The sequence below is a fragment of the Megascapheus bottae genome, chromosome 13 (genome assembly GCF_031878675.1).
Source record: "Megascapheus bottae isolate mThoBot1 chromosome 13, mThoBot2.hap1, whole genome shotgun sequence".
NCBI classification, from domain to species: domain Eukaryota; kingdom Metazoa; phylum Chordata; class Mammalia; order Rodentia; family Geomyidae; genus Megascapheus; species Megascapheus bottae.
Window position 1 is genome coordinate 17,322,900 of NC_143521.1, and position 26,193 is coordinate 17,349,092.

At 42.1% G+C, this 26,193-nt stretch overlaps 2 protein-coding genes across 3 annotated transcripts in view; one reads left to right on the top strand and one right to left on the bottom strand.

The window, feature by feature from the left end:
• Uso1 (USO1 vesicle transport factor) overlaps positions 1-9,866 on the bottom strand; it is a 72,691-nt gene extending 62,825 nt beyond the window's left edge. Inside the window, exon 1 of the mRNA XM_090343415.1 lies at positions 9,604-9,866. Coding sequence (XP_090199541.1) covers positions 9,604-9,669 — 66 coding nt within the window. The 5' untranslated portion in view covers positions 9,670-9,866. The remainder of the gene's footprint in view (positions 1-9,603) is intronic.
• Positions 9,867-9,946: 80 nt separating this feature from the next.
• The window catches only part of G3bp2 (G3BP stress granule assembly factor 2), an 88,119-nt gene continuing 71,872 nt past the window's right edge, over positions 9,947-26,193 (top strand). Inside the window, exons 1-2 of one of the 2 annotated variants that reach the window (XM_090343416.1) lie at positions 9,947-10,207; positions 10,307-10,429. The gene's annotated coding sequence lies outside the window, so the exon portion shown is untranslated. The remainder of the gene's footprint in view (positions 10,208-10,306; positions 10,430-26,193) is intronic. The other variant, XM_090343419.1, reaches the window with a different exon arrangement.

The window sequence follows — 26,193 nt, forward strand, 5'->3', positions numbered from 1 at the left end:
TGGCTTTGAACTGGGATCTTCAGAACTCAGCCTTCTGAAGTGCCCAGCTTGGATTAATGATCTTAAGATACACATAGTGTTTGCCATAAGAAATTAAATGGGTTTCTTCATTGTGTACTGTGAGACAGACTTTGAAGAGTTTACTATGCTTTATAGTAGGCTAAACAAACCTACATTACTGTCTTATTCACTTCGTAGCAATCATTCCTGTCTTAAACTGCACCTACCTTCACAAGTTAATACAGATTTTTCAAAACAGAAGGGTATAATTATCTTTGTTAAACAGCAGGTTGGTTCTTCTATGCTTTGTTTTGAGTAGTAATGACGTTTAAATTGAGGGACTCAATCTTGGTAGGAAGGCAGTCTACCACTGAACCATACCTTCTAGTCTCTTAGTAAGTTTTTTATTATTAGAAAAGTTATGCCATGGTAATAGTTTGAAGAATTTCTAGAAGGAAAAATATAATTTTCTTGAGTAGGTGCCAGGAGTTTGGTCTAGTGGTAAGAGTGCTTGCCTAGCATGCACAAACACTCAGGTTCACTTCCTTGATACCCCATACATAGAAAAAGCCAGAAGTGGTGCTGTGGCTCAAATGGTAGAGCTCTAGCCTTGAGAAAGTCCAAGGACAGTGCTCAGGTCCTGAGTTCAAGCCCCAGAACTGGCAAATTCTAGGTTGTTTTTTTTTTTTTCTTTCTGCTTCTTACCCTGATACTTCAAGTTCTCAATTCTAGATATGGAATTCTTGGGGCTGGGAGCATGGGCTAGTGGTAGAGTGCTTGCTTAGACATGGAATTCTTAGTTTCTTTGAAGTATTTAGTTCCACTACCATGAAGGACCTGAATCCTAGCTTCAGCTCTACCTGCAGTTGGTATATTGAAGGATTTGTGCCAAAATGTAAGTTTATCTGGAAGCTCCTCAATCATGGTGAGTTGCATGTACAAACACAAAAGCTAGTTGATAATGGAAATTTTAGGGACTTGCTTTATTTTAGTTTCAGTCTTTGAGCTTCAAGAAAGGTCATGTTTGGTCCTTGCTAACATTTTTTTAAAAAGTATGAAATAGTTTGAGACGAGTGGATCATACCTATAGTACTGGCTACTCGTGAGGTTAATATCTGAGGGTGAAAGTTCAAAGCTAACCTAGGCAAATAAAGAGACTCTTACCTGCAATGAATCAGTAAAAAAACTGAAATGAAGGTATGGATCAAGTGGTAGAGTGCCAGCTATGAGTGAAAAAACAAAGACAGAATAGGAAGTCTTCAGTTCAAGCCCCAGTATCAGCATGTACACACACATGCACATCCATGTGTGTGTGTACACATACAAGGTATGAAACACACACACAAAGAAATCTTAATCTTGATCATAAAAGTAAATACAAGTTAATATAACAATGAGATTCACTTTGTCTATTATACTCACAAAAATTAACAATTATAGTGGTAGCCGGGTGCTGGTGGCTCACTCCCATATCCTAGCTACTCAGGAGGCTGAAATCTGAGGATTCCGGTCTAAAGCCAGCCCAAGCACAAAGTCTGTGATACTCTTATCTCTAATTAACCACCAGAAAACCAGAAGTGGTGCTGTGGCTCAAAGTGGTAGAGCTCTAAGCCTTAAGCTGAAGACCTCAGGGACAGCATCCAGGCACAGAGTTCAAACCCCACAAATGATGGGGGAAAAAAAAATTACAGTGGTGCCAGAGGCCTGTAGCTCACATAGCTACTCAAGAGGCTGAGATCTAAGGATCACAGTTCAAAGCCAGCCCAGGCAGAAAAGACCATGAGACTCTTATCTCTAACCATCAGAAAACCAGAAGTAGTAGAGTGTTAGCCTTGAACAAAAGGGTTCAGGGACAGTGCCCAGGCCCTGACTTCAACCCCCACTGCTGGCCAAAAAAAGAAAAAAGAAACAGTTAGTTGCCTTTTCATTAAAAACAAAACAAAACAGGCAGAACCACACTATATGCATTAAAGTCAATGCTGGGAGTGGGTGGAAACTAATTTCAATGCTGTGTAAAGAGGATTTCTGGGGTGATGTTCAATTAATTAATCAGGGTCGTTACAAAGTATGCTGAGGTTACCAAATATAACATGCTCTTTCCCATATCCTTTGACAAAAAAGATTCAAATAAGCTGGGCTTGATGGCTCATGCCTAGCTACTCAGGAGGCTGAGATCTGAGGATCACAGATCAAAGCCAGCCCAGGCACTAAAGACTTTGAGACTCTTATCTCCAATTAATCACTAGAAAACAGAAGTAGGGTTGTGGCTCAAGGACGTTAGCCTTGATCTGAAGAGGTCAGGGACAAAAACAAAACAAAACAAGACATATATTACCCTTAAGAGAGAAAAAAAATTAAAAATAAAAATAAATAAAGAATTCCAGGAAGCAAAAACAGGTGTTTTTGTTGTTTTTGTGGGTTTTTTCAAGGCTAGAGCTCTACCAATTGAGCAACAGCACCACCTCTGGCTTTTTCCTATGTATGTGGTACCAAGAAATCAAACCCAAGTCTTCATGCATGCTAGGCAAACACTCTACCATTAGGCCAAACTCCCAGCCCCAGGAACAGGTTTTTGTTGGTGGTGGTAGTGGTGTCTTTTTTTTTTTTTTTGTCAATCCTGGGGCTTGAGCACTGTTACTGAGCTTTCTCAAGGATAGGGTTCTACTACTTGAGCCACAGCCTTACTTTTGGCTTTTACTATGTATGTATTTATTGAGGAATCTAACCTGGGTCTTCGTGCATGCTAAGAAAGCACTCTACCACTAGGCCAAACTCCTGTCCTATGCTTTTTCTTTCTTGTTGGGGAGTAGCGGGGTGCAGCAAACAAATGCAGTCATGCTATTCAAAACACATTATGTAGAAAATGAATTATATAATTTCTGGGCAAGGACTGGAGAAAAGTGGTGGAAAGAGAAGGAAAGGGTGACATTGTCTAAAAATGAAATGTACTCATTACCTGATTTATGAAATATAACTCCTCTGTATAATACCTTAATAACAACAATAAAATTATATTTAAAAAAATAAAACCATGGCCGGGAGTTTGGCCGAGTGGTAAAGTGCTTGCATAGCATGCATGAAGACCCAGGTTTGATTCCTCAGTACCACATACATAGAAAAAAGCTGGAAGTGGTGCTGTGGCTTAAGTGATAGAGCTCTCGCTTTGAGGAAAAAAAAGTCCAAGGACAGTGCCCATGCCCTGAGTTCAAGCCCCATTACTGGCAAAGCCAGTCTGGGCACTAAAGAACGTGAGACTCTTATCTCCAATTAATCACTAGGAAATGGGAAGTGGGGCCGTGGCTCAAAGAGTAGGGTGGTAGCCTTGAGGTGAAAAGCTCAGGAACAGTACCCAGGTCCATAGCTCAAGCCCCACAACTGACCAAAAAAAAAAAAAACAAAAACAAAAACAAAACTGTTCTCAGTTATATTCTATTTGTGTGCTTATACATATATACATATAGATACACACACACACACACACATATACACATATATAGCTAAATTTGAAAAAAATAGCTAGGTTCTGAGGGTTTACCCCTATAAGCCTAAAAAGCCTATCTACTCAGGAAGTAGAGATCTGAGGTCAGGGTTTGAGGCTAGCTGGGGCAAAGAAACTTACAAATTTCCAGCTCAGCCATGAAACAGTTAAACTAGAGTTATAACTCAAGCATTAGAGCATTAGCTGAGGGTTAAAAAGCCCAACAAGAGTGAAGTTCTAGCTCTAGGACCAGCACCAAAATACAAAAAACAAAAACAAAACACCAAAAAGCTAAATACTGGGCCGGGAGCATAGCCTAGTGGTAGAGTGCTCACCTAGCAAGCACGAAGCCCTGGGTTCAATTCCTTGGTACCATTTAACACAGAAAAAGCCAGAAGTGGCATTGTGGCTCAACAGGCAGAGCACTAGCCTTGAGCAAAGTGTCCAAGGACAGTGCTCAGGCCCTAAGTTCAAGCCCAGGACTAGCAACAACAACAACAAAAAATACTAAACTTATTAGAAAAAAAATTCTGGTGATGCAAAGTGATATGGGAAAAAAGCAGAGCCAATTTTAGACTAGTAATTTAGCTTATTTATAATAAGCTCCTTTTTACTTGTGCTTCAATAACCAAAGAAAAAAATTAAATTTCTAGAATGATAACACGTTCTATCATACCAACTACTGAGTCACTGAATTTTCACTCTGAGCTTTGAGCCAAAAAAGCTAACGGACAGAGCCCAAGTCCCTAGTTCAAGTCCTACCAACAACACAGAAATTAAAATTTTAATTAAGAAAAACATATATAAAGTTTAATATAGATGGAATTGTTTATTTGATTCCAGTACTGCATATAATTACTGACAATTCTACCATACAAACACAAACTACCAATGACAATTTACTATTTGACTGGTTCTGAAGAACATCTTAAGGTCTGGTGGAACAGCTCAAGTGCTAGAGCACAAGTGCAAGGCCAAAACTCAGTACTGCTAAACATAAATAAAAAGAGAGTACTGGGTGCTGGTGGCTCATGCCTGTAATCCTAGCAACTCAGGCAGCTGAACTCTGAGATCACAGTGCCAAGTCAGCCCAGACAGGAAAGTCCATGAGACTCCCATCTCCAGTGTAAAAAAAAAAAAAGGGAGGGAGGCCGGGAGTTTGGCCTAGGGGTTAAAGTGCTTGCCTAGCATGCATGAAGAGCCGGAAGTGGTGCTGAGGCTCAAGTGGTAGAGCTCTAGCCTTGAGAAAGTCCAAGGACAGTGCTCAGGCCCTGAGCTCAAGCCCAGGACTGGCAAAAAAAAAAAAAAAAGAGAGAGAGACAGAAATTAATAGCTGAGGACACATAGCTATATACAGTGCTGAGTTCAAACCCTTTATCAGAAAAAAAAAGTACTGTTTTAGTAATTAATATTTGTAAGTTGCTATGATTATAATCTATCATTTCTTTCAAATGAAACTGTAAAACTTAGGGAAAAAAATTACTGGCCAGTGCAGAGGCTCATGCACATAATCCTACTACTTGACAGGGTAAGACTGGGAGGATCGCAGTTTGAGGCCAGCCCAGGATAAAAGTTCATAACACCTTCATCTCAATGAAATAAGCTGGGCATGGTGGCACATGTGCACTATCACTCAGCTAAGGTAGGAAGTACAGATAGGAGGACTAAGATCCAGTCTAGCCTGGTGGGAAAAGTGATACCCATCTCAAAAGTAACCAAAGCGAAAATAGGCTAGAATGCCTGCACAGCAAGTGCAAAGCCCTGAGCTGAAACCCCAGAATGAACCTGGATAATCTTACTGATCATCTGGGGTTGAGCATGCTTGAACATGAAGTATCCAAGGCCTTTCGCGTATGCTCTATTAGGAAGAGGAGAGATTACAAGGGTTAGGGCTAGGTGCCACAACTCCTATCTGTAATGGGCTAAATTTGAGCCCAGGTCAAACAGAAAAGATTCCATCTCCAAATAACCAGCAAGAAGCAAGACTGGAGGTACACTGAGCAAGCTTAAAGCCCTGAGTTTAAACTCTACCACTTTAATAATACTTTGTAATACTAAAGGCTGATAAAGAAATTAAGAGATTCCAAGTCAAATATCCAGGTCAGATCAAAACATCAATTAAAATGTCTACTATTACATTAGGCATTCTTTTGATGCTCTATAAATTCTAAATTAGTGACCCATGACTCCTTATTATACTTCCTGTTAGAATGTGATGGCAAAATAATTTTTTTATACTGTAACTCAGTGTATTGATTCTTGATGTGCTTTTTAAATTCCCAGAGTACACATTCAAAAGTTAAACAGTAACAGACTTACTCTCCTCTTAATTTACACATGCAATAAACAAAAGTGACAGTTCAGCATCATTTTGAAATCATGATGTAAAAACTATTTTTAGTGACAAGCTCAAAGTGTTCTAGTACTAGCTATGCAAACTGAGTTGGTGACTGTAAAAGGAGGCTTACGCTGGACAATCTGTAAGGAATCTTCTCACTTTAAAATCTATACTCCAGCCAGGCACTCGTGGCTTACACCTGTAATCATGGCTATTCTAAGGAGGCTGAGATCTGAAGATCACAGTTCAAAACCAGGCTGGACAGGAAAGTCTGTAGACTCTTATCTCCAATTAATCACAGAAAAAACTGGGAGTGGCTCAAGCATTAGGGGGCTAGCCTTGAGCAAAAGGACCTCAGGGACAGTGCCCAGGCCCAGAATTCAAGCCTCAGGACTGGTAAAACAATCAACACTATACTCCATGAATACTACGCCGTCTTTTCCACAGAAATCATTGTAACAAGACTAATAATAATAATAGTAATAACAAGCCTGGCTCACGCCTGTAATCCTAGCTACTCAGGAGGCTGAGATCTGAGGATCAAGGTTCAAACCAAGCTCAAGCACAAAAGGACCTGAGACTCTTATCTTGAATTAGCCTCTAGAAAAAAGGGAAGTGGGGCTTGGCTCAAGGGTAGGGTGATAGCCTAGAGCTGAAGAGCTCAGGGACAGCACCCAGGCTGAGTTCAAGCCCCATGACCCACAAAAATAAATAAATAGCTGGCCAGGTCCATAGCTCAAGCTTGTAATACTAGCTATTCTGGAGGCTGAGATCTAAGGATCAAGGTTCAAAGCCAGCCCAGGCACAAAAGGACCTGGGACTCTTATCTCCAATTAACCTCTAGAAAATAGGAAGTGGGGCTTGACTCAAGAGTAGGGCGGTAGCCTTGAGCAGAAGGCATAGTGCTCAGGCCAAGTTCAAGCCCTATGACCCACAAAAAAATAAAGAAAAATAAGAAAGAAAAGAAGAAAAGTCCTACCCTTTACTGACCATCTATTAAGTGCCAGACTATTAGACTTAATTCTCAATGCACCCTTAAGAGGAAGCATAGGTCAGGCACTTAGTGAGCCATTACCAGTGGCTCACACCTGTAACCATAGCTATTTAGGAGGCCAGTATCCGAAGATTGCAGTTCAAAGCCAACTCCACAGGAAAGTACACAAAACTTTTACTTTCAACTAACTAGACAACTGCTGTAAGTGGAGGTGTGGCTCAAGTGGTAGGGCAAAAGCCTTGAGTGAGACACCTGAGTTCAAACCCCAGTGGACACATATGTATACACACACACACACACACACACGTACGTACACAGGTGCTGGGTGCGCGTAACTCACACAAGTAATACCAGATACTAGGAGGCTAGAACATGAAGATATTTGCTCAAAACCAGCCTGGGAAGTAAAGCCTATGAGATTCCCCAAATCAAAAAACAGGAAATGGGGCTGTTGCTCAAGCCATAGAACCCTAGAGCCTTGGGCAAAAAAGCTTATGCACAGCCCAGACACTGAGTTCCAAGTATCAGAACCAGCACCAGAAAAAAAAAAAAAAGAAGAGAAAGAAAAAAGAAAAACAACAGGAGGTACAGTTTTATTTAGAAAGGTATTATCTGGGGCTGGGAATGTGCCTTAGTGGTGGAGTCTTGCCTAGCATGCATTAATAAGCCCTGGGTCAATTCCTCAGTACCACATTAAGAGAAAAAACCAGAGATGGCACTATGGCTCAAGTGATACAGTGATAATTTTGCGCAAAAGAAGCTCAGGGGCAGTCCCCAGGCCCTGAGTTCAAGCCCCATGACTGGCAAAAAGAAAAAAGGAAAGAAAGGTATTAGCCATGTAGAGTAGAATGACAGGACTCAAATCAGGGTCCAATTTCAAGCTCCAATAAGATGCAATTCAAAATGGGGTGCCAAAAAGAAATGTACTCATTATCTGACTTAGGTAACTGTACCCTCCTCTGAACATCACCATTATAATAAAATGTAAATTAAAAAAAATACAACTCAAAAGCAAGTGTCTCCAAAATCAAACAAAAGTGGGATGTGGTAACTTGGAGAAAACATAGTCTTCTACTAAGAGTAGCTATTGTCCTGTTACCATGTGGGTAACAGAGAATGGTATGTGAAGCCAAATGTCATGTGTGTGTATACTTGATAGAGGAGGAGCGGAAAGACAGGGAAGAGAGCTGAGGAAAAGAACACAGCAATCAGATTTTCAAATGAGGCAAACAGATTCATCAGGTTTCAGCTTCTGCTTTAAACAGGTCTACCCTGGTGCTGGGGAGTACAGGTCTGGCTCAATGATGAGAGAATGCCTGACCATGCCCAAGGCCTTTGGTTCAATCCTCAATGTACCCCTCCTCAAAATAGGTTTCTAACCCCAGACTTAACTAATTTTAACACTGTTACATACATTTCCAAAAGTTCCAGATAGAAACTGAGATATAGGCATCTGCCATAAGTTCTAGGCTTTGAAGTAAGGCATAGCCTAGAATCGTAGCTCCAAGATTTTCAAGTTACTTCACCTCCCTAACCCTCCTTATTTCACTTGTAAAGTGAAGATATTATCCCCTATATGCAGGGTAGTTAAGTATCATGGAAGGATGTGCAATATAAAGAGCTCAGCATAGTATCTAACACAGGTATGTCCTTGACAAATGAAACCTATTATTACCTTTTCAGGATGGCAACTATCCAAAGTTTACCTTTACAATGTCATCATTTTTCTGTAGATCCAAAGTTATTATTCTCAGTATCTCTGTCTCTCCTTGCTCTCCTTGACGGCACACACACTCTGTTAACAGTGTACCCCATCACCTACTACCTGACAAATGGAACCCCTCTATACATGATCCCAACAATGTTAAAAAAAATAAAGTGTGCTCCTTCCTTTCTGCTTGTCTGCTTGCTTGCTTACTCAATAAATCTCTGCCAAGTTTTCTTACCATAAAAAAAAAACCTTATTCTCAAGTAAAAGGCTTAATGGTAGAAAATGTCATGTTATCATTTCCAATAGACTAACCACATCTCAACTATCAAATGGTGTTTTTTTGGTTTTTGATGGCTTAACATTATTACGATGCTCTTTAAAAATTGTGTAAGATGTGTCCCCAAAGTGACTTGGGCGTAAAAGATTTGTACAACACCCAAGCGAGTTATTGGCCAAACGACATACATTTGGGCCAACCTGAAAAGTAGGGTCAAGACGACGCAAGCAGCAGGCAAAAACGCCCATCCTTGAAGCTGATGGGCCAGGAGCAGGTGCCCCAAAGAATAGCATTTTATTCTTAGCCACAAGCTCTTTACCAACCAACAGCTGGGTTTTTTAAACCCCCTTCCAGTCTCCCCCAAAGCCCCGTGTTAAGACCGCGAGAATGGGAACAGGACTTGAGGATTCTCGGGCCAATGGAGTCACAGGCTGCAGGGAGGGAGGGAGGGAGGGGCCCGCGGCCCCAGGGGCGTGGGAGGCCGGTCCCAGCACTTCTGCCCCGGATCAGGTCAGTCCGGGTCGGGTCCCCCGATGGGCCTCGCCCCTGGCCGGGGGCTGCGGAGCCCGAGAGGCTGCGGGGCGCGGCTGACAGCTGCCGGCCGATCGGCCGGGCCCGGGGGAGCCGTCGCAATGGAGGCTCCGCCAGGGCGTGAGGGAATAACTCGGGGGGCTCAGGAAGGGGAGGGGAAGCAAACGGGGAGACAGTGAACCCCCGAGCCCTTGCGGTGAGGCTCGGGCGGTGACCTCCGGGCCCCTGGGTCCTCCGCCTCCTTCCCAAGTCCCGGACCCGCTGCTGCTCTCACCGTCTCGGCTTCGGTATGCTGGGGTCCGGCACTCTGACCCCCCATCACCCCGCGGAGGAAATTCATCTTGCAGATCAGTCACCGGCTTTATCAGCCTCTCCGTGGAAGAAAAGACAACTTCTCCCCGGCCCTCCTGCAAGGCCTCGCTCCCAAGTCCGCACTCTGCACTGTCCAGTCGCGGCCGCCGCCGCTGTCGCCGCCGAGTCCGCCACAGCCGCTCCAGTTCCCCAAGCCCGGAAACAGCCGCCGCCACTGGCCGACGTGCGCATGCGCGAGGACGTGGCGTTACGTGGCGGCTTGAAGGGCGAAGGCAAAAGGCGAGAGGAGACAGTCGGGGTCCTCCAGGCCACGCCCACTGATTGGGCCCCGCCTCCCGCCGCAGGGACACGCCTCCTCCCCGCCCTTCGCCGTTCGCTCCTGCTGGCCACAGCCACCCACGTGGTCGAAGCCCTGCCCAGCCGGCTGGGAGGGTCGGTGTAGACTGCGCATTTTGGCTTGTAGGATGTTTAATAGTCGCCCAGAGGCGCTTAAACTGCAAGCTGTCAAGTCTGGGGTCTTAATTTATTGAGTCGAAAGTGAAATTTTCCTTGGGACAACGTGACAGGTAAGGGAGCCGTGGCCCCTGGGAGGGTTCGTGGGGGTTCTTTGATGTTAACAGTACGGTCTTTGTGGACGGATCCCCGAAAATTGTATTTCTTCGCAGGGCTTTGTTTGGTGGTAACAAGGGTGCTAGAGTCCCCTCATTCCACTGCCACTGGAGGGCGCACTTCTCAGCTCTTGCTCTTCAGACCTGCTCAAAGGAATTCCTAGATCCAAACACCACCAGGTACACGGCTGATTTTCTCGTGTTCTGAAGAAGTAGCCCTGTCAAACTGATGCCTGCCCTTAGCATACTGTAGTGGGCAAGGAGAAATTAGAAATACATTGCTCCAAAGTGTCATGTTTAGTAGAATAGTATTATGGTTTGCTATTAACTCTCAACTCCTGTATTTTCATTGTTTCTCTTTTAAACAGTCAAAATGTCTTGTCCCCCGTCAGTTATGCCCGTTACTTTCCAAATTAGACTGACAGGTCCATGTGTTTCTGGAATAGTCTTGTAAATTTCTTGAGCCTGAAAAGCACAGCCAACTTACTGACTCATGAACCTTTCCACTCAATTCCCTGTAGGTCTCAGATATCGTGTTTAACTTTGAGCTCATCATTTCCCCAGCCTTCTTTATATATATATATATATATTTTTTAATCAATGTATTTCTTCTGTGTGCCCTGCTATCTCAATAGTACCACTATCTAAATAATTGCCTAAGCCAGAAGTAGCCATCTGGAAAGAAAGACTTTGACTTTCCACCTCCACATATTCAAGCAAGTCAAGTGTATGATGTCTATTTATAGGGTATTTCCTCTGCTCTCCATCCTCTCTGCCTCTGACATGGCTTATACTCTTCCCATTTCTCACTGCGATTACAGCAGTAGCCTTCAGGCATTCAATGCTGGCTTCCCTTCAATGCTGGCTTCCCCTCAATTCTGGCTTCCCTTCAATGCATTGTTCACCCATGGATAACCCCCTTCCCAAGAAAACACTTGTACATATTATTTCTCTTCTTAAAATCATCCAGTAGTTCCTCATAGTAAAAAATCTAGATTCTTTAGTACGCTTGTTATCTGGCTCTTGCCTCTACCACATATTCTGGTGGGTTCTTTTGTTTTGTTTTGCTGGTCCTGGGGCTTGAACTCAAGGCCTGGGCACTGTCCTTGGTCTTTCTCAAGGGTAACGATCTACCACTTGAGCCACAATACCACTTCTGGCTTTTACTGTGTATGTGGTATCAAGGAATTGAACCCAGCGCCTTATGCATACTAAGCAAGCTCTCTCCGAGTAGGCTATGCTCCCAGCCCCTCTGGTGTTTTTGTCTCTTACCCCAAAGTTTGCCCTTCCCTGTTCTTCACTGGGCAAATTCCTGCTGCTAGGTGCCAATGGCTCATGCCTCTAAGCCTAGCTACTCAGAAGGCTGAGCTCTGAGTACTTGGTTTGAAGGCAGAAAACCCTGTGAGACTCTTGTCTCTAATTAACTACCTCAAAAGCCAGAGGTTTTAGAGAGGTAGCCTTGATCAGGAAAGCCCAGGGATAGCACCCAATTCCCAGGACACACACACACACACACACACACACACACACACACACACATTTCCTGCTAGTTCCTTAAGCTTCAACAATGAAATCCTCTTGCAAATCAGATGCTTATCTGCATGCACATCTACTTTGCAGATATTAATATATGATAGGCATGTAATTAAAATAGTTCAGCCAGATGTGGTGGCTCACGCCTGTAATCCTAGGTACTCAGGAGGCTGAGATCTAAGGATCCCAGCTCAAAGCCAGCCTGGGCACTAAAGACCTAAAGACGATGAGACTGTTATCTCCAATTAATCACTAGAAAATGAGAAGTGGGACTGTGGCTCAGGGGTAGTGCAGTAGCATTGAGCTGAAAAGCTCAGGGACAGTGCCCAGTGAGTGCCCTATGACCCACAAGAACAAAAACAAAATAAAATAGATGAGCCAAACTTAACCTGGACCATGTTGTCTACTTTTGTATCTCTGCTGTTTACTACTGTCTTATAAAAGTGATATTTGTGAATAAGTGAATAAATCATTGAAAGGATTTGAAAGTATTATGCTCCAGAAAGAAGGACCTTTTTTTTCAATTGTGAGGTCAAATTATTGAGAACACATACCATAAAGGCTATTGTAAAAGTTCATATTGTCGGTACCAAGGTATAAGAGCATGGTGGGTTAATACTGCCAAGAATGCCATGAGCCTCATATTGTCCTCTGCTTTAAAAACTATTCACTTGACATTTTGCGTAAGAGATTTTCCATGGGGGCATTTTGTTGCAGTCTAAAAAAAGTAACCAATTAATATTCAGTATTTTTAAAACCAAGTTGTGCATGTAAAGAGCCTCACCCAGTCACTTAGCCTCACTCTTCTCAGAGCCTCTCTGAGCCTTCTACACCATCATCAGTGGTGAGATACTGAGTTTGACGAGGGCTCAGGTCTTATCTTCTTAATATTCAGTAAGGAAACATAGTAGCTTGATATTATAGCAAGTTTGCTTTAAGGTACTAGCCTTGTCAAAATATTATGTTCTGTTTTAAACTTTGAAGCATATAGTAATAATAGCTTCTGAGAAAATTTTTCTTAATTTGACCTGCATTCTTCTGGAACAGCATTTCCTGGGCAGGAATGGATTGTGTGTACCCAGGTAATAAGGGTGGAGCCTTAAGTTCCTGGCCTTGTGGTCTTGTCCTGACATAGTCTCCTTATGTAAGAGGAAGATAGTTACAAATTAATCCTCTTATACTGATTTAGAAAAAAATTAAGGCCCCAAAAAACAAAACAAAACAACAACAAAAAGAAAAGCCAGGCACTGGTGGTTCACAATTTTAATTCTAGCTACACAGGGGACTGAGATTCTAAAGATCTGGATTGGAAGCCGGCACAAGAAAGTCCATGAGAAACTTATCTCTAACCTCAAAAAGCTGGAAGTGGAGCTGTTGCTTAAATAGTAGTGAGTTAGCCTTAAGCACCAAAGCTCAGGGACACAGTACCCAGACCCAGACTTCAAGTCCCAGGACTAGCCAAAAACCAAAACCCAAAGAAGTTGAGAACTATAGTATAAATTATTTCTGTTTGTAGGTTTTTGTTTTTTTTTGTTTTTTTGTTTTTTGGCTTGAGCTCAGGGCCTGAGCACTGTCCTTGGACTTTCTCAAGGCCAGAGCTCTACCACTTGAGCCACAGCACCACTTCTGGGCTTTTTCTATGTATGTGGGTATGTGGTACTGAGGAATCAAACCCAGGCCTTCATGCATGCTAGGCATGAACTCTACCACCAGGCCAAACTCCTGACATAGTTCTGTAACATGGGAAATGCTTAAGAACTATTGGCTAAATAAAGGAAGAAAAAACATGAAAAACTTGTGACGACTTGTTATACTTCTGACTTTCATCAGAATGAGTGCTGTATATCATTAAAATACACATAATCCAACTTTTTTTTTTTTTTTTGGCCAATCCTGGGACTTGAGCTCAGGGCCTGGGTATTGTCCTTGGGTTTTCTCAACTAGCGCTCTACTACTTGAGCCAGAACACCACTTCTAGCTTTTTCTATGTATGTGGTACCAAGGAATTGAATCTGGGTTTTTGTTCATGCTAGGCAAGCACTCTACCACTAGGCCAAACTCCTGGCCTGATCCAACAAATTTTTAAATAAATAAGAATGTTTTTCTTGAGCTAAATATGACAACAAGGCATCTAACAAAATTCACTGAGTTGCTTCTTTCAATATGTCACTTCCCATCCTTTCTTACTTTTCAGTAGGAAACTCAACAAAAACAATAAAATGCAATCATACAACATTGTTGCTTAATTGGAAAGTGGTGGTTGACACATAGGAAATGAAGAGAAATGAGAATTTGTATTTGGAATGCAGCACATAAAGAGTTTTAAAGACTGGTTAATGGAAAATTAGCATTCCAAAACAGTGTTACTACATCTATGCATTACTGTCCGTTAACCACATAACATACAAACAGATAATGATTGGCTGTGGTCATTATTTTTCTTTTCTTTTTTTCTTTTTGGCTGGTCCTGGGGATTGAACTCAGGGCCTGGGCACTGTTCTTGAGCTTTCTCAAAGCTAGCACTCTACCACTTGAGCGACAGCACCACTTCCAGCTTTTGTTTATATAGTACCAGGAATCTAACCCAGGGCTTCATGCATAGGCAAGCATTCTACCACTAGGCCACCCTCCAGGTCTTATAGCCATAATTTATGACTAATCAATAATAACTATGTCATAGATATGGTGCTCTTTACCAAATTCTGTTTAAAATGCTTTATATAAAACAATTTACATGGAGGTGATGCTTGGTGGTACACTGTTTGATAGTATTCGTGAGGTCCCACAATAATAATAATGAGATAATGTTATTAGCTCTGTTTTGAAGTTGGAGAAATGGGTCGAAAGTTGACTTGCTCAGGGAAGGAACTCCTAGGAAGTGGCAGAGCTGAGCATGAATTGGTAGCCTAGGTCCAGAGTCTGTGTCCTCAGATCCTGTGTTATCCTTCCACTTTGCAAGATTGTGCAGTCCCTACATCATCTTGCTCCTCTGCCTTTGGAACTTTACACTTGTTCTTTCCTATGTTTGGGTACTTGCTACTTTGTGCACACAGAGGTTTGGCTCACTCCCTATCTGCTTCAAATCAGCTCAAAGGTTAGATGGATCTCCTGGTAGTTCTAAATTACAGCCTCTTCTTTACTGTTCATTTTTCTTTAGAATCACAAAATAGTACATAAAATAATGTGTTACTCCATCTACTACATTTTTTTTCTGGTCCTTGGACTTGAACTCTGAGCTTGGGCACTGTCCCTGAGCTCCCTTTTGCTCAACGCTGCTGTTCTCCCACTAGAGCCACAGCACCACTTCCAGCTTTTTCTGTGATTAAATGGGGATAAGAGTCTCCAACTTTCCTGCCCAGTCTGGCTGCTAACTACAATCCTCAGATCTCAGACTGCTGAGTAGGGAGGATTACATGCGGGAGCCACTGGTGCCTGGCTGGTATTTCATTCTATTTAATACTCTATCACATGTACCTTATAAAAAGGAAATAGAAACATCATGGCATCTAGGCTCTCATGGCTCATATCTGTCATCCTCACTGCTTAGGAGGGTTAGATTTAAATATCACAAAGCCAGCTTGGACAGGAAAATCTGTGAAACTCTTATAGCCAATTTATCACTCCAAAGCTGTGATGCAAGTGGTAGAGCACTAGCCTTGAGCAGAAGAAGCTCAGAAACAGTGCCCAAGCCCTGAGTTCAAGCCCCAGGATGGAGAGGGGGGAGGAGAGGGAGAGGGGGAGGGAGGGGCCAGGAGTTTGGCCTAATGGCAGAGTGCTTGCCTAGCATGCATGAAGACTTAGGTTTGATTCCTCTGTACCACATACATAGAAAAAAGCTAGAAGTGGTGCTGAGTCTCAAGTGGTAGAGCTCTAGCCTTGAGAAAGCCCAAGGAGGCCCTGAGTTCAAGCCTCAAAACTGGTAGAGAAAGAGAGAGAGAGAGAGAGAGAGAGAGAGAGAGAGAGAGAGAGAGAGAGAGAGAGAGAGAGAGAGAGAGAGAGAGGAAGCGCATACGATAACAACATTCTGGCAATTATATAGTTATATAGTCTGTCAAAAGATAAATCAGCTGGGCATGGTGGTTCACTCCTGTAATCCTAGCTACTCAGTAGGCTGAGATCTGAGGATCAAGGTTCAAAGCCAGCCTGGGTACAAAAGGACCTGAGACTCTTATCTCCAATTAACCCCTAGAAAACAGGAAGTGGGGCTTGGCTCAAGGGTAGGATGGTAGCCTTGAGCTGAAGAGTTCAGGGACAGCATCCAGACCTAGTTCAAGTCCCACGACCTACCAAAAAAAAAAAAAAGAAAGGTAAGTCATTCCAGGTACCACGTGGTTCATGCCTATAATCCTAGCTAGCCTGGGATCTGAGGATCATAGTTCAAAGCCAGTTTGGACAAGAAAGTTAGAGTTTTTTGGTTGTGGGGTTTGAGCCCTTCAGCTAAAAACTAGCGCTTTCCCATTTGAGCCAGAACACCACTTCCAGTTTCCTGGTGGTTAATTGGAGATAAGAGTCTGATGGACTTTCATGCTCATGCTGGCTTTGAACCGTGATCTTCAGATCCCAGCCTCCTGAGTAGCTAGGATTACAGGCATGAACCAGCAATTGGAGCTTCATCTCCAGTAAACTACCAAAAACCCTAGAAGTAGAGCTGTGGCTCCAGTAGAGCTATGAGCAAAAAGAAACTCAAGAACTGAGCCCAGGCCCTAAGTTGAAACCCTGGAACAAAGACAAAAAAAAAAAAAAGATAAATCCTATGTTCAGGTTTTAAAAAGTAGAAAACAGGGGCCAGGAGTTTAGCCTAGAAGTTGAGTACTTGCCTAACATGCACAGAGACCTGGGTTCGATTCCTCAGGTACCATATACATAGGGAAAAAAAAAAAAAGCCGGACGTGGTGCTGAGGCTCAGTGGTAGAGTGCTATCCTTGAGAAAGTCCAAGGACAGTGCTCAGGCCCTGAGCCCAAGCCCAGGACTGGCAAAAAAAAAAAAAAAAGTAGAAAACAATGTGAATTGTAGGATTAATGAACTACACTTGTTTTAAATGCTTATCTTGTTCATTATCTATTTCTCCTCACCAGAATTCTAACTCCATGACAGCAAAAATCTTAATTCTTTTGTAAATTGTTTGGTGTGTGAGTGTAGCACAGTATCTGACATATAATAGGTACTTGTAACTAATGGATGAATGAGAAAATTCCCAGTGTAGACTTGGTGTGCATCAAAGTTGAAATTCTTCCTGTGTTGTTGAGCAAAGCATGGCAGCCAGATTTCCTCAGAAAAAGTTATTAGCACACTAGATTGAGCTTACAGCTATTTTAATTGCTTTCTATCACCAACAATTGACTTTTATCATAGTTATAAATGAACATCTATGGGGTAAAGGACTTACATTCTTTTTGGCTCAAATCATACCCCATTGGGAAAAAATTGCTTTCAGAACACCACACTAATGCAATCTCTTTTTTCATTTAAACAGGCAATACATCCACATGGTGTATTGTCAGACTTCCATGGCTATGGCAGAAACTGACTGAAGCATCTTAAGGGAGGAAAGATTTATTTTGTAATTATGAAAGTTTCTGTCCATTATGGTAGGTGGTGAAATTGCAAAGTAGAACAGTTGTCATCATGAGTGAAGAAAAAAGGGAGAAAGACAGACAGCGACAGACGGAAAGAATATGAGTGGGGGAAATGCCTCTGGCTTTCTCCTTTATTTCCTTTTATTTTATTTATCGATTCATTTAATTTATTCTGTTTATTTACTTATTATCTTATTTGTTTTATTTTATATATTTTTCCTAGCCTTGGATGATGCTACCCAAATTCAAGGCAAATCTTACTCCTTCAACCTCCCATAGCTAATCCTCTCTAGAAATTTATCACAGACACATCCAGAGGTGTGCTTTACTAATCTCCTAGACACTTCTCAATCCAAACAACTTCACCATCAAATTATATCACATTCATCACGGATTATCACAGCTAAACTATAAAGTTCACAATGGTATATATGAAAACTTTTCCTACCATTCCTTGTTCATCTTGTTCTAGGTGAACAATTCTATCCATCTTTTTAGATGAACAATTCACAAATATGTTGTGTTATCCCTTTTTGGTTCTGTTTTTGTTTAAACGGGCTCATTTTATGCCTAAGCTAGCTATCCTATTTGTGCCTCACCAAGTTGCTGGAATAACAGGCATATGACATTTTAATGTCCATTGGTTGAGATAGTCTGTCAATCTTTATTCAAGGTGGGGCATGAACTCAGGATCTGAGCACTGTCCTTGGTCTTTCTCAAGAATAAAGATCTACTACTTGAGCCACAGCACCACTTCCAGCTTTTTCTATGTATGTGGTACTGAGGAATCGAACCTGGGTCTTTGTTCATGCTAGACATGCACTCCACTACTAGGGCAAACTCCCAGCCCCTCAATCTTCCTTTTTTAACTTGAGCTGGCTTTGAACTAAAATCTCCTGATCTCCTTCAAAGTAGCTAATATTACACATTTGAGCCACAGCACCATTTTTCCCTCTCAGGGATTAGGGAACTTGCAGCCTTCCATTCTAGCCAAAGGCTATACTACTATTATTCCCTTATTTTCCCAGTTTTTTTTTTTCTTTTATGTGTGTGGGGGGTGGGAGAGGGAGGGAATTGGGGGATTGGACTCAGTCTTTTTGCTGTTGCCTAGATCTTTCAACCATGGATAGTTACCAATCCACTTGAGCCACACCTCCACTCTAGAATTGTACTGGGTAATTGGAGTCTCAGACTTTCCTGCCCACCCTGGCTTTGAATCTCACTTCCCTCCTCAGCTATCAGCTTTCTGAGAAGCTAGGATTATAGTATAAGCCACCACCTACCAGCTCTACCTTTTTTACTTAGCATGTCTTAGAGATTGTTCCATATCAATATATGGAAGTGTTTTTTCGTGTGTGTGTGTGTGTGTGTGTGTGTGTGTGTGTGTGTGTGTGTGTGTGTAGTAGAGGCCTTGAATTCAGGTTCTGGGTACTGTGTCTTAGCTTGACTTCTCAAAGACTGGTGCTTTACCACTTGAGCTACAAGCTTCATGTCCTTCATTTCTGGCATCTTAGTGGTTAATTGGATATGAGTCTCACAGGCTTCTGCTCCAGGTCGGCTTAACCTGTGATCCTTAGAGTTTAGTCCCCTAAGTATGGTGGCATGAGCCATCAACGACTGGCTTCATCGTTCCTTTCTTTCTCTCTCCTTTTTTTTTTTTTTTTTTGCCAGGCCTGGGGCTTGAACTGAGGGCCTAGGCACTGTCCCTGAGCTTCTTTTGCTCAAGGCTAGCTAGCACTCTACCACTTGAGCCACAGTACTCTTTCTAACCTTTTCTGTTTATGTGGTACTGAGGAATCAAACCCAGGGCTTCAATCACTTTACCACTAAGCCACATTCTCAGCCTCTTTTTTTTTTATTATTATTATTTTTAAATATTTGGGGCTTGTACTCAGAGCCTAGGCTGTATTCCTAACTTTTTGCACTAGGCCAGCATTCTACCACTGGAGCCACAGCACCACTTCTGGTTTTCTGGTGGTTATTTAACAATAAGACTCTCACAGACTTTCCTGCCCGAGCTGGCTTCAAACCTCGATCCCATAAGACTATAGGCATGAGCCACCAGCACCTGGCTTTCATCCTTTCTTCATGTGGTCTGAAAAACATTTCTAAGCACATTCCTTGGGAGAGGAAGGTCCCATAAAGAAGATTCTGGTTCTCCATCTGTTTCTGGTTTCATCTGATTCTGGTTTCATTTGTTTTATATTTCCTGTCTATTTGAACAAAAAGTCCTGGAAGCCAAATTGTTGCTTAGCCCAGTTTACTCTAGTTGAGATACTGTACATGCTATAGAATGCAGGCTTCCTGCTCCAGTTGATTCAAAAGGAGCACTAATTGGGATGTGGTTGCCTTTAGGATTTTATTGGATAACATCAGTACTATAAACACAGCAAGTACTCAATAAAGGTTAGAATGCAGAACCAAGTCATTTTGGGGGTATGCATGATCAATTTCTTAACACTGAACTTTTAAAGATATAACCTTGTGGGCCGGGAGTTTGGCCTAGTGGTTAAAGTGCTTGCCTAGTGTGCATGAAGACCTGGGTTCGATTCCTCGGTACCACATACATAGAAAAAAGGTGGAAGTGGTGCTGAGGCTCAAGTGGTAGAGCTCTAGCCTTGAGAAAGTCCCCCCCCCCCCCCAAAAAAAAGATATAACCTTGTAATAGGACCAAGGCAACCATGCTGTTTCACATTACCAAGAAATATATCACTATAATTGTAACTTAATTTGGAACAGCAAGGTATTTTCATGGGCTAGATGTGGTAGAGTGTCAGGTGATAGAGTGTTGAATACTTGCTTAGTAAGAACAGTACCACAGCAGTGAAATTTGGATTTTCAGTATTTCTAGATCTTGTAATTCTTATTGGCTGCTACCTCCCCCTCCTCCTTTCCTTTCCTCTCCTTCTCTTCTCCACCCCTGCTTGAACTCAGGACCTGGACTCTATCCCTTGGCTTTTTTCACTCAAGTGTGGAAGTCTAGTACTCTACCACCTGAGCTACCATTCTACTTCCAGCTTTTTAGTAGTTAATTGAAGTAGTAGTTAATAGAAGTTAATTGAGTCTCATAGACTTTCCTACTTGAGCTAGCTTTGACCCTTGATCATCAGATCTCAGCCTCTTGAATAGGTAGGACTACAGGTATGAGCTACTGGCACTTGGCTTTCATTTTTTAAAGAAAATACAATAAACATTATTTAGTTTTGAAACATTCAGTTAGGAAATCCCATATTCAGTCCAAAACATTTTTGATGAAACTATGGAATGCCAAGTTGGCACTCTTGCTTCCCGTCGTTGCCCTGTATATATCTAGTCTTCTCCTTTTCACTGAGCCAGCTATACAGGCAGGTCCTGAATAACTGAGATATGAGATTACAATTTTTTTTGGTAGGTCATGGGGCTTAAAGTTGGCCTGGGCACTGTCCCTGAGCTCTTTAGCTCAAGGATACCTCTCTACCTTTGAGCCAAGTCCCACTTCTCATTTTCTAGAGGTTAATTGGAGATAAAGTGTCTCATGTCCTTTTGTGCTCAGACTGGCTTTGAAGCTTGATCCTCAGATCTCAGCCTCCTGAGTAGGTAGGATTACAGGAGAGAGCCACTGCACCCAGTTTGAGATTACAATTTTTAATTGTCCCATTCTATAGCTAGACTAAAGCATTAAGAGTTTACATAATTGACTCATGCCAATATCCCATAGAAATGTAAGATGATTTATGATGGAATCAGTTCTGCCTTTGTCAGCAAGCCATGAGCACAGAACTGACCAATCTTATTTAACTGAGTTTGTAGCTTTCTTTTTCTTTTTTTTTTTTTTCTTGTCAGTCCAGGGGCTTAGACTCTGGGCCTGGGCTCTGTCCCTGAGTCTCTTTGTGATCCAGGCTAGTGCTCTACCACTTGAGCCACAGCTCCATTTCCAGCTTTTTCTGAGTAGTTTATTAGTGATAAGTGTCTCACAAAATGTCCTGCCTCAGCTAGCTTCAAAGTGCAGTCCTCAGATCTTAGCCTCCTGAGTAGTTAGGATGGCAGGTGTGAACCACTGGCATCTAGCTAGCATCTTAAGCTTTTATGTGAGAATGTACAAGAGAGCAGAGCTCTCTTTTTTCTTCCTTCCAGTACAGGGTTTTGAACCCAGGGTCTTGGTCTTGCTCAGCTGGAACTCCACAACTTGAGCTACACCACCTCCACCCTGACATTTTTGCTGGTTATTTTGGAGATGGAGTCTCTCAAACATTTTTTCTCTGGCTGGCTTTGAACCACTGTTTTCTGGATCTCAGCCTTTTGAATAGCCCAGATTATAGATGAGACGCACTGATAGGCAGCAGAAGGTCTGTTTGAAGTCTCCAAGACTTTTTGTCCTGGCTAGACTGCTACTTTTCACCCTTGGGTTTCAGTCTCCTAGGTCTAGGCTTGTTTTGTTTTTGTTTTCTTTGTTGCTGGTTACTGGGGTTTGAACTCAGTCTCATGCCCTCTCAGCTTTTTTTTTTTTTTTTTTTTTTTTGGCCAGTCCTGGGCTTGAGCTCAGGGCCTGAGCACTGTCCTTGGACTTTCTCAAGGCTAGAGCTCTACCACTTGAGCTACAGGCACCACTTCTGGCTTTTTTCTATGTATGTGGGTACCGAGGAATCGAACCTGGGTCTTCGTGCATGCTAGGCAAGCACTCTACCACTAGGCCAAACTCCTGGCCCTTTGTTTTGTTTTTTTGCCAGTCCTGGGCTTGAACTCAAGGCCTGAGTACTCGTCTTGGGCTTTTTCAAGGCCTAGTGCTCTACCACTTGAGCCACAGAACCACTTCCAGCATTTTCTGTGTATGTGGTACTGAGGAATCGAACCCAGGTCTTTGTGCATGCTAGGTAAGCACTCTTACCACAGGCCCAACTCCCACCCTGTCTCTCAGCTTTTTTTTGCACATGGCTGGTACCGTATCACTTGAGCTATGCCTTTAGCTCACTTTCAACCTCTTAATTTGCTCAGATCCACTAATACCTAGCCAGAATTGTCTATCTCTTGAGGCCAGAAGATCATCTGTCAAGGTAGATTGGGCCTTCAGGCCAGTAAATGGTAGCTCACATCTTTGAGATGTCACCAGTTCCAGGTTTATTTCTCTGTCTGTCTCTGTCTGTCTGTCTGTCTGTCTTTCTTTCTCTCTCTCAGAGACTCTGTGTGTGTGTGTGTGTGTGTGTGTGTGTGTGTGTGTATTACTGAAGGTTGAGCTTAGGCCCTCTACCATGCCCCAATTCCAGTTCTTTAATGAAGTTAATTATGAGTTGTCAATGGTCTGTGATTAACAAATATACCATCTAGTTAGGCTCAACTCAGTAACTTGCAGGTGTTAAGGTAGAAGGCCTAGAACCTGCTGTGGCAGATGGATTGAAGAATTAAATGTGGACATTTTTGTCTGCCTGAAGCTCAGAAGTGGGGTGACAGTGGAATGAAAGATAAGAAAGTGAGAAGATCATCAGCAGAGAAACAAAGAGACCTCCTTCCTTTGCAGCTTCTATTCCTGGAGGTTGCCTTACCGCAAACCTCACTAGTACTACACTAGTTGTAGATAGTACAAAGAGCCAGAAGATCTCTAACTTGCCCATCTCATCTACAGTACATACACATGATCTTTCCAGGTCAGTGTTACAAAGTCGGTAAGACCTAGTGTGACCCAGACCCAAGTCCTAGAAGTCCAATCTCTCTCAAGCATGTATACTGACTCGCAAGTAGCTAAGATTCTAAGAATTCATTAAGTCATTACTATAACCAGCCTCCTTCCTATGAGAATGCGTCTATCTAGGTCTGGTTCTAGAATCTGGGTCAGAGCACACAGCACTTTTGGTCTTTACTTGATGATAAATATCAGTTTGTTTTTTTTTTTTTAAAGAAAAACAAAGGTTTAAAACAAATTTCTACAATGTCATATTGAGTACATTTCATTTGAAAACATAGTAACCATTTGTATCCACTTTAAAAGAGCTAAACATATCTAATAGATTCATCTGGTCAGAATTTAGTGCCTTGCTGTAGCTTCAGCTATTTGTGCCTGCAGCTTTTTGAGTCTCAGCCTTTGGGTAGCTGCTGCAGCAGTTTTGTTTCCTGCCAACCTGGGAAGGATAGTCCTTCCTGTGCTGTAATCTCCTGAATGAGCTACTGTTCTCACTGGATCTTGTTCAGCCCCTATGTCCTCTAGGGAAGAAGGAGTTACAGGTAGGGGCTCATTCATACAGAGAGAGAAGAAGGCATCCAGGAAGAAGAGAGGAAGGAGTAGAGGAAGGGGATATGGTGGTTCGAGAGCTTCAAGAAACTGAATGAAATTGCTGACTAATATCTGAAACTAGGGTATTGCATCCACATATACATGGGGTTGTTTTTTTTTTTCTTTCAATACTTATAATACCTCAGTGTACCAGAATACTGAAAACAGATGTGCTTGGTTTCTTGAATTATTGATTTAGCCAACATTTGAGTCTCTGTTCTCATTGCCAACCTGTGCCATAGGCCCTCTCCTGTGCATAGCTCATTCAGAACTGCTACAAATTCTCATTTCTGATTCACAGAGGAAAGAAGCCCGAGCTTAAGCACAATATTGGCCAGAAAGTCACATTTTCTTTGCAATCATAGACGTAGGTTTTCATTTTAGTCTCTCATCACTTTTGGAATGTGTGGCTTTGAACAAATTACTTAATTTTGCTGTCTCTTTTGTGATTGCCAAACACTGCAACAAAAAACCAAAGAGTGCTATAAATAAATGAGGAGGTAACTGTGCAAGACTAGTAGAAAAGCTCTAGGAAACCATCTGCACAAGCAGGCTTGCAATTCAGCTTTCTTTGTGGTTCTGAAGTAGCTGCTCCCTCTCCAACATTACATTCTTATGGGCAGGAGGAAGGGTACCTTTGAAGGACAAAAGGCATCTACCACCCAAAACAGCCTATTACCATTTTTTCTAACACTTTAAACTTTTCATATGAGCTAATTTCAAAACTGCTATAATTTCAAAGACTACATCGTGTTGAGATCTAGTGGCTCCTCGTAGCAAGCCTGCTACTCAAGATCTGAGGATCTTGGTTCGAAGCCAGTTCAGGCAGAAAAGTCCTTGAGACACTAATCTCCAATAATTTAACAGCAAAAAGATGGAAGTGGAAATGTGTCTCAAGACTATTACTTGAGCAAAAAAGCTAAGCAAGAATGAGAAGCCCTAAATTCAAGCCCTAGTACTAACACCAAGAAAGAAAAGGCTCCATCTCAAAAAGAACCAGAGCAAAAACGGCTTGGAAGCCAGGCATAGTGGCACATACCTGTAATGAAGCTATTCTGGAGGCTGAGACCTAAGGATCATAGTTCAAAACTAGCCCAGACAAAAAAGTGTGCAGTTAGGGCCTGGAGTTTGGCCTAGTGGTAGAGTGCTTGCCTAGCATGCATGAAGCCCTGGGTTCGATTCCTCAGTAGCACATACACAGAAAAAGCCAGACGTGGCACTGTGGCTCTAGTGGCAGAGAGCTAGCCTTGAGCAAAAAGTGGCCAAGGACAGTGCCCAGATCCTGAGTCCAAGCCCCAGACAGCAAAACAAAACAAAACACCAAATAATAATAATAATAATAATCACTTTAGCTGGAGGCTCAAATGGTAGAACCAAAACCTTGAGGAAAAAAGCTCAGGGACAGCACTTAGTCCTTCAGTTCAACCCCAGGACCACCACAAATAAGTATGTAATAAATAAATTTTAAAATAAACTTGTAATAGGATTCCCAGTGGAGAGGATGACCTAGGCCATAATATTCTTCTGCCCAAGATGTTTTAGGTATCCTCTTTTCAGGTCTCTCACAAGTGCTGCTGCACCATCATCTTGGCCTCTGGGAGGTACCACCTCCTTTGTGAATCTGTGGGTGGGTTGGTGTACAGTTGCACTGGCTTCTAGCTGCTAGGAGGTGCATACCACATAATGCCAACCTAGATAATCTGGCTCATACACAGTGTCTTTATTTTCAGCTGTGGCTCACTCAGGATCTTATCTTCCTGGTCTTGGGCTCTTCATGTCTGCCCACTGGGCTATTTCTTTACTCTCAGCATGCAGAAACTATATGCCAGGCCTGGTGTTAAGGACTCCAGTAAAACATAACATAAAGATCCCTTCTAAGATCCAAGTTTAGAGAGGGAGAAGGAGTCACTTAAACTCTTCAATACTAGTCAAAAGAGAACTTCTATTAGTCTTCCCAATACTCAGTGTCCCTAAGCTTTCACGTTTGAAATTGAGAAGGCTGTATCAGTCCCTTCAGGCAGTACCTCTCCACAAGCAGGGGGCAGCATTTAGCAAAAGGCATCCTCTTTTGAATTTACTGTGAAATAAATTTGTATTTCATATCCACTAGTTATAAAGCAGACAGTCATAGTAATAACAATAAGTAACAACAAATTAACTAATTCATTAAACTATGAGGGTTTTTTCATTTTAAAGTTTAACATTGACCGAAATTCTGTTTTCACTAAACCTAATCCTGTTCTGAATAAATGCTTTAAAAGAACTTGAAAAAAAAATGCTATAAGAGAACTTGAAAAAAATACAAGTTCATAAACATTTAACAGCTAGCAATAAGTTTTTAAAAATTTGATTTATTAAGTCATAGTTATAACTAAGCTATCGTTTTTAAGAACAAAAACGTGAGAGACATCCACATTGATCAGTTTCAAAATTGTCTTCATCAAAAGCTGTTGTTTGTGAATGTATAGTCTTTTTTTTTAACTAGGGAACGTATCATTGTACATACCTATCTTTCATTACATTTTGTGTGTGTGTGTGTGTGTGTGTGTGTGTGTGTGTGTGTGTGTGTGTGTGTGTGTGTGTGTGTATGAAT